This window comes from Scomber scombrus, chromosome 22, assembly GCF_963691925.1.
Source record: "Scomber scombrus chromosome 22, fScoSco1.1, whole genome shotgun sequence".
NCBI classification, from domain to species: domain Eukaryota; kingdom Metazoa; phylum Chordata; class Actinopteri; order Scombriformes; family Scombridae; genus Scomber; species Scomber scombrus.
Genome location: NC_084991.1, coordinates 920,747 through 929,789, shown reverse-complemented (window position 1 = coordinate 929,789; position 9,043 = coordinate 920,747). Strand labels below are relative to the sequence as shown.

The 9,043-nt window shown below is 43.4% G+C and overlaps 1 protein-coding gene across 1 annotated transcript; it reads left to right on the top strand.

The window, feature by feature from the left end:
- The first annotated feature begins 6,880 nt into the window (after positions 1 to 6,880).
- tmem121b (transmembrane protein 121B) lies at positions 6,881 to 8,062 on the top strand. The gene has a single exon (XM_062444186.1). The coding sequence runs from the start codon at positions 6,881 to 6,883 to the stop codon at positions 8,060 to 8,062; it is 1,182 nt and encodes a 393-aa protein (XP_062300170.1).
- The last annotated feature ends 981 nt before the right edge of the window (positions 8,063 to 9,043 follow it).

The window sequence follows — 9,043 nt, the reverse complement described above, 5'->3', positions numbered from 1 at the left end:
AACGATAATGAATGAAAATAATCTATTCATAACCATATTAAGTTAAACAGCTGTAATCTATTGCATGAGACAGACTTCATGGGGTGCTTCTCAATTCTTAGTTGATGTCTCCTTGCTCCTCGACCCTCGCCTGAACCAGAAGTTGGTCCGAAACGCCATTTTTAAGGATGTCCAAATTCTCTTATTTCAGCTGCAAGGAGAGGAGGGATCTCTGAAGAGAGCGGCATCCACAGAAGTCTTTAAACAACTCTACACGATTTATATGTTATTTCTCCCATTAACTGTTATTATGGAAGGATATTATATGTTACTATGGATCAAATTAATGTAAGGGAGAGTCTGTCTGTCAGAGACACATTTTAACACATCTTTTACATCATTTGTCACTGAAAAGTTATGTTCAGTGTTCAAAAACACCCTGATCATATCCTGGGTTATTAAATAATGCATTCACAATCATCAATAAATACAGATGCAAATGATGAATAAATAACATAAATGCATTGTGTCAGCAGTAATGATTTATATGTCTGTGAGCAGGACACAGTAGACTACACAGCAGGAATACAGCTTTTTTGTCAGACAGGTATATGTATAATATATTGAGTAACAGCTTTATTGTTATTATATTGAGGGTCAGACAGTATAACAAAATGTAGATAGTGCCTTCTAAGCGATAAGTGTTAGGGAATTATCCATCATTAATATGCACTGGGTTAAACTAGGCTTTGCGGTCATAGCAAGGCCACACCAAATATTGGGTTTAGACACTGTCTCCCCTTGAGATAGTGGTAAGCAGTGAGTCTGCTCCTTTTGGGGAAAACAGGAGGCATTCTGATAGTGTTGCTATAGCAACCGAGGTCAGATAAGTCTTTGACTGTTTTCACTGGTCTCTGTGTAAGGATGAGTTTGTTTTCCCTGCTACAACTGAGGATGGCCGGTGGCCGCCAGTCAAACCTTTGAGTGAATGGATGAACAATGAAGCTAAAACAGCAATAACAAAATGTGCTAAAAAGCGTTGTGATTTCTCAGAAGTGGTTGACTGTGCTCAAGGTGCTAATGAGAGCGTGCCTGAATTTATTAAGCGATTTATGCAAGTGTGGGATAATAATGCTGGAATGAAACGAGAGGATAATGGTCTCCTTGCCATTCACACTTTGCTGCAGAATTTGAGACCGCAAGTTTCCACAGCATACAAACTGTCAGCCAGAGATTGGCAAAGACTAGATTGGAAAACAACAAAAAACAAGCTGATGGATATGTACAGGAGTGATATTTTCACTACTGAAAAATCCACTTCTAGGTCTAAACAGGTGATGCAACAGGCACCATATCAGAGTGGCTAGCAGCCCACATACAGAAAGTACTACAAAAACAGATTAAATGTCAAAGCAGTCCCAGACAGGAGAGATATCCCACAAATCCGAACTTGCTTCGCCTCACATACGAACCCCAACAGGCACCCCAATACTCTCAACAGCAGAACTCTTATTCTCCTCCCCCACCTCCTCCTCCTCCTGGCTCACACACACCCCAGCCGGCTGCGCACACATCGCAGACATATAACAATCAAGCATAGGGAGGCCATGGAGAGATAGGATCAGAACAACCAATTCACATTCAAGCAGCAACTATTCAATAATCCCTCTGACGATGATATCAGTTCAAGTTAATGGTAATAATGTTGGTATTTTGGTGGACAGTGGAGCAACTATCTCCACAGTAAAAACTTCTGAGCATGTGTGCACTCCGACCTCTAGATTTATCACAACAGTCAGAGTCTCCGGCATTCCTAATGAAGAGCCGTTATCACATCAAGCTGAAATAAGCGTAGAAGGCACAAATGTACAGCACTCTTTTCTGATATCTGAAAAGAGCCCAATTAACCTAATGGGGCGAGATTTGCTTTGTGAACTCCATGCAACAATTCACTGCACCCCTGAAGGGTTGTTTTTAACTCTACCTGATCACAGAGCAGACCAAGCATTTCAGTTTTTGCAATCCACTGTTGATTGTTTGTATTGTTGGACAGTGCCAAATTTTAACATGTCTTCTATGTTCACAGTGCCCAACATTCAGAAAATTGCCACAACATCACCAGCATGTGCGTCATTGATGTCTGCCATGAGGCCTCTCCTGAATTGTCATTGCACAGCAGCCTTTAACCCTTTGGAGCAGTATAAGGAATTGGCTAATGATTTCCTAAACAAACAAGAGGGGTTGGAGAGTGAGCATTGTTTGTTTGTTGGTCCACAGGGGTGCGCTATTCCAATTCGACTGTCTGACACACAACATACACTGTTTGATGTTAAAGATTCATTTCCACACATCACTGTAGCTGTCGCGCCCGGAAAAGAGGCAAAACATCTTGGTAAAATGGTGGCTCGATGCCAAGCACTGAGAGGAGCTGTGACAGCCTCTCAAAACCAAACAATAATACACTTGGGCGAGGAACTGTATATATTATCATTAAGTGAGAACACTCAGTTACCAGAGAGCACATTTGTTTTGTTTCAGTCACCTCACCCTGCAGAATAGGGGCCTCCATCAGAGTTGTCAGAGGTTCCTTTAACTTTGTGGGCAAAACACAAAAATCCTGTAGGTTTTGTGAATTCGGCTCCACCTCATAAAGTCACACTCAAACCAAATGTCACAGTGCCGGCTATCAGACAGTACAACTTGCCTCACAGATTATAGTAGAGTTATTCAATCTCTATTGGATCAAAATGTACTGGTGCAAACTTCCAGTCCATGCAATACACCCATTTTGCCCATCCCAAAACCCAATCGTCCAGATGAATGGAGATTTGTAGGCTATTAATAATATTGTTGTGCCCACAGTGCTGCAGTCAGCTCCCCCTGTGTTTCAATGGACTGATGACATGCACAAAGCTTTTCAGAACTTAAAGCATGCTCTCACCATGGCTCCAGCATTAGGATTGCCAGACTATCATCAGCCATTCCATCTACATGTACATGAGAGAGAAGGCTTTGCTACAGGCATTCTAGTACAGAAACATGGGTCTCACTACCGTCCTGTGGCGTAATACTCATCTCGACTGACACCTGTAGTCCTTGGTGTGCCGGGTTGCCTTAGAGCAGTGGCCTCTGTTGCTATTCTGCTTGATAAGTCCGCCCCCATTGTACTGGCTCATGACTGTGTCGTGTGTTTCAAGAGGAAATGCAATGGCTGATTTCGCAGCCAAACAAGCAGCAACTTCCTCTTCCTCCATGGTACGTCAGTGTGCCTCCACACAGTCTGTCCATCCATTTTCGCTACCCTTAGCTAATGATGTCGTGCTTGCTTGATATGCCAACAGACCAGAAAACAGAACAGCACTGTGCGACATGACCATTTGGAACCCCCATCAGGTCCATTTGTAAATATGCAAATAGATTTTGCACATATGCCCAGTTGTCAAGGCTACAAGTATTTGTTAGTCATAACTGATCGATTTTCAAAGTGGGTTGAATGCTTCCCAACCAGGAAAGAAGATGCCAGAACTGTTGTAAAGTGTCTTCTAAGGGAAGTAATTCCAAGATTCGGGGTGCCACAGGGAATAGATAGTGACAGAGGTCCAGCTTTTGTATCACAAATCACACAGGGACTGTCAGCTATCTTAGGATTCAAGTGGCAGTTACATGTTCCTTATCACCCACAAAGTTCAGGGCAAGTTGAAAGGATGAATGCAACTGTCAAAGAAAGACGGACTAAAACCATCAGAGGAACCAATTCATCATTTTAAGGAGGGTGACTATGTACTAATCAAATCTCTGGAAAAAGTGTCTTTGTGTCCTAGGTGGAAAGGGCCGTACCAGGTGCTGCTGACAACCAGGAAAGCTTTAAAGGTCGAAGGCAAGGCAGAATGGATTTATGCCACAAGGTGCACACTTGCCCCCCCAGCCGCCAGAGAGGATGTGCAGGTCAATGGCAGGTAATCAGACGATAAATCATATTTTCACTCCTGCTAGGTGGGCTGGGCCAAGTTACAGGTCTGGAAGTTTCAGGAGACGGAGAGCAGGGAGGCTTCTCTGCTCGTGATATGGTCAAAGTTACTGAGTTCTCAAAGAAAGGGCGCCCTCTGCAGGACAGCCCTGGAGAAACAAACCAGGTAATAGACTCTGAATGCAAGGTCGGAGTAATTAATTTTTTGAAGCTCAGTAGCAACAAAAATGCACAATGAACTGAAAAACAAGGTGATTATGTTGCTAAAATGGAGCCAGAAAATACTGGAGGTCCAGCACCTTCAGCTCTGTCTCGTACAAAACGAACTGTAAAATCTGTTGTTTTTGAGTGTCCCACTGACAGATGTGAAGAAAATGATTGCTATGTTGCAATACCTGACATCTTTACAAAGAGAAAGTGGCTCTTGACCTCCTGCTTGCATCACAAGGTGGCACCTGTAAAATGATTGGCTCTGAATGTTGTTCTTACATTTCTGATGCAACAGCTGAAGTGATGGATGTGGCTCATGAAACTGCATTAAGCATAAAGGAATTACATGTTAACCATGGGTTTAATTTTGGAGATTTTTCAGGTATCTTCGGGCCATGGGGGTCCGGCCTGATTAAGCTTTTGACTACACTGCTGGTCATCGTTCTCCTCCTCATCCTCCTCTGTGCCTGTATGAGTTGGCTGATTAAGCTGATGGTGAAGAAGACCACTAAATCCGTCATTCAAGCACCCCAAGTGTGTACAACTGTTGATGCAAATGTTAACAATAATGTGACAATGAGATATTATGATTTTCGAGGCTTTGAAGAGTGGATACAGCGTCTTGGGCTGGATGACGTCTCCCTGGAGGATGATGACGAGGAGGAGGAGACCTCAGGTCTGTAAGCAAAAGTATTTAGATGAATGAATCAGGGAGTCAGATAGTGGGAGGTGTGATCTGTCTGAGTGTTAAACTGAGGCAGATGCGTATCACCTGCTGTCTACAGATGAAACTCAGAGGATTCTGTGTGTTCATGTACTCCTTGTTTTGTTTTCCTTTCAGGGTTTCATTGTTTTAATGATTCAAGATTTTATTTTGTGTTCGAAAATTCAAAATGACACTATTAATCACTTTAATCATTTTTGTTTAATAAAGTACAGTTAAACATTTCTCTAGTTTGAATAACCAGAGTCATTACTTTTGTTTCTTTTATAGAGAATGTTGTATGTGATTTTGATTTCATAAATGTGTATTTGAATGCAATGAAAAAAAAACTGCAACTGATTTACGAGGATGAAATTGAAGGATTCCATTCCACCATGCATCGAAAGTGCTAGTAACCTCTCAGGGATGAAATGAGTATTTTGCTGTATTGCTGTAATCACATGTATGTGTATGTACCACCATTTAAAGTGTAAGGTTTTCTTTTGAGATGATATAGGGTAAACGCATAGGTCTTGTTTCCTCCATACCATCGAGGCGTGGCCTTAAGCCCCTCGCTAGACTAGGAGTAGTCAGCACTGGGTTCTTGTTTGCTTTTTCAGGATCTTTAGGGAAATATAGCTTCTGTGAGATAGGTGCATGTGACTCATGATGTCCGTCCTGAGCTCCTTTAATACTTCAGTGTTTCAGGGGTTCTTCATTCCACTGTCCTTGTTGGCTGGAAGGCGGAACTCATGTGTTATGTGACAGAAGAGGTATATGTGGTACATAAGAGGGGAATGTTATGATTTTCATGAAATGTTTTTCAATTCATTTTTATTTTTCTCCCTGGGTACATGCAGTGTAACTGAATGATGTTACTGTGTGAGATTATATTTTCAATACCATTTGATTTTGTCTTATGTGACTTTTGTGGATTTGTACTGTAAATGCTGTTTCTGTTCTGGGGTACTCCGTGGGTAGTCTTGCCACTGTGGGGTAAAGGTAACGAGTCAGAGGTTTGATAAAGTGTTAGATGTAGGACAAAGGTCCTGAGTGAGGTCTAAGCAATGTTTTGTCTATAGACCAGTAGACTACATTCTGTATATTGTAGATGTGTTTGGTCTGCCCATATTTGGGCATGGCTCAACCTGTGGCATTATCTGTGTGGTTTAAAGTCTATCCCCGGAGGACAGAAACTTCAGAATTGAAGGGAGCATCAGAACAGAACATGTACTGATCATTCATTCACTTCTCCTTGATCAAGTAAATAAACCTTTTCAATACAAGACATCCTGGACTCCTGTCTACTCTCTTCATTGATGTATGAGCTGCATAATTATAATCTCTATCAATAAGAACATATAAGACAATTAAAAAACAATTTCTGACATAAATAAAACATTGATTATCTATAAGAGCAATAAAGTGCAATTTACAATCACACTATATATTGGTCCATTACACAACCATTTTAATTAAATGTGAATAAACTGTATTTTTGAATGGTGGTTTTTGAATTGTTGAATAGATATGAACAGTATGTAAGGGGTATGGCACACTTTTATATTTTTACACACAAATAATTTTGATTTGTAGTCCTGCAGAGAGAAAACACTGCTGATATGTCAGTGATAACTTCAGCACAGTGAACATGTGTACAGACAAACTCTGTCAATAGCCTCTACACCTGTCAAAGCTGACTGACAGCTGATCCAGCTGTGATCAGCTGCTGCCTTCATCAGAAACAGATGTTGCTTAACGTGATGTTCGGAGGAAACGACGTCTCATTTCTCTAACATCATCTCTTAGTCTCCTCTTTCCTCTCTTGGTTTCCTTTCATCTCTCCATGCATCCATGGAGGGCGGGACTAAGGAAAAGACGCAAGTGATGGAAACGTGGATGCAATTTCAGAGAATTGAGAAGTAGCCCTTGTCTGTCTGTGCGCATGTCTCTTCCTCGTCACATTTAAAAGCGTAAGGGAAGAAGCAAAGGAGAGATAGGGAGGCGACCGTACGAATACAATGATCTCAGAAACTGGGAACGACAATCTGAAGGCCGACTTTCTCCAATCCGAAGCGAGCTTTTTTGCAGAATCCCCCGTCTCCTCTTCTCCGGAAGCCGGGCAGCTGCTGAGCAGGAGGCGGGACACTCAGACCACCAGCGGCAGCATCAACCCGGAGGAGAACGGCAGCATCCAGCCTCTGGTCTCCTCAGCAGCGGCCGCCGCCTGCATCATGACATCGGGGGAGTTCATGCAGACCACTCCCCTGCTGGCGCACAAATCTAAGAGGAGCCTGCTGTACAAGGCGCTCTGCTTCCTCCTCCTCATCTTCCAGGGCGGCATCCTAGACTTCTACCTCATCATATTCACCGACCTGTACTGGTGCTCATGGATAGCTACGGACCTGGTGGTGATCTCAGGCTGGGGGATTTTCTTCATGAAGAACGCGAGGAGCAAGAGGGAGCGGGCCTGTGGCTTCCATCAGAAGAGCTCCATCTTCGGCTGCAACCTCGGGGAGTTCACCTACGCCTACCTGGCCTGGCTCATCTATGTCATCGCCTGCACGCCGAAGGTGGTGCTCATCCTGGAGACATCCATCCTGGACCTGATAGGGCTCAAAGTCCCGTGCGGGGTGACCGGCTTCAAAATCATCATGCTGCTGTCCGTCCCGCTGCTCTTCTGCCTCATCAACTCCATCATCGAGGACTTAAATGGAGCGACTCGGCACCACTCCCAGAGCTGCTTCATGAACACCTGCCTGGACCTGCTGGACAGCTTCACCCTGGTGGAGATGCTGCTGAGGAACGAGATCCCCTCCATCTACCTGAAGTACACCGTCATCTCGGTGTATTTCGTGGCTCTGGCCGTCCCGGTGATCTGGCTCTACGAACTGACCGCGTCGGAGCTGCGCTGCCGGTGGCTGTGGGCCCGGTTCTCCACGGGCCTGGTGGTCAACGCACCTCTGTTGGTGGTCAGGTGTTTCCAAGTGTACGTCTACAAGATGCCGGTGTCTGTGTTTATGTTTAAAAACATCTTCTTCTTGGTGTGTAAGTTCTTGGAGTTGGTGGAGCAGTGCGTGGCGGTGCGCAGGGTCCGGAGGCTGGCCGGTGGCAGTAACCCGGCCCAGTTCTCCCACTGCGTCTCTGAGAACGACATGTGTCCGCACGGATACGTAAACACTCTGGCTGTCACCCAGTCCTAGACCCGCTCCGAGGACAGCCATCGGCCTATAATTTATGGCCGGAATGTGGAGAAGTTCTGCTGAGTTCCAGACACATCTGGAAATTGGAAAATCCCCCCCAAAAATGACAACTTCAACTTCTACTTCCTGATTGTGGCTTTAAACGCAGAGCAGGTCAACATGTGAGCTATTCTACATGTGAGGTATTTAGGCAACACTCTCAGTTATCTACAATCATCTGTTATATGTGAAGAAAAACAACTGGGCTATTAACTATCTAATTATATCACTGAAATAATTTGATTATTTAAAGAAATGAAAAATTATTTAAATAGACTAAACTTAAAGGGTCACTTATATTTTCTCAGTTTCATCTAGTGGTGATTTACTGCGACTGTGATTTACTCAGTGACAGGGCTGGGTTCACTTGATAGCAGGCCCCATGTGCAACTAAATGAGCCGGCCTCTTAAATGTTGTCTCTTTGCAGATTTTTATTACTCTTTTCTTTTTTTTCCTTTTTTTATAAATGGACAAAAATCCATGTTGTATGCCTATGTCACACATCATCAGCTGATCTAAATGCAGCTGAGTACCAGGAACAAATAAAGCCTGGGCTCCCAACCCATCCTGCCCAAAATTCAGCTAATATGTCTATGTTGGAATACTACCAGCTCCAGGTTTGTTGTGCTGTCACTTAGTTTGAACTTTGTTAAAGGATGCACCATATGAGTATAACATCATCTGAAATATTCACACACACACACACACACACACACACACACACACACACACACACACACACACACACACACACACACACACACACACACATTCAGCCCTGTAGCATTTCAGTATATGGCAAAGCTACTTTGTGATGAATCAAATGTGCAAAGTGATTGCCACACAGACAACCATGAGGCAACAAACAAAATCATCTATAGCTGCATTATAATAGGATTAAATCATTTACAGAGTAGTTTTTCTGTGTAGGTTTTATGTTA

What these genes read in the sequence shown, in the direction of transcription:
- tmem121b (XM_062444186.1), top strand. Translation starts at nt 6,881, where the DNA reads ATGATCTCAGAAACTGGGAACGACAATCTGAAGGCCGACTTTCTCCAA.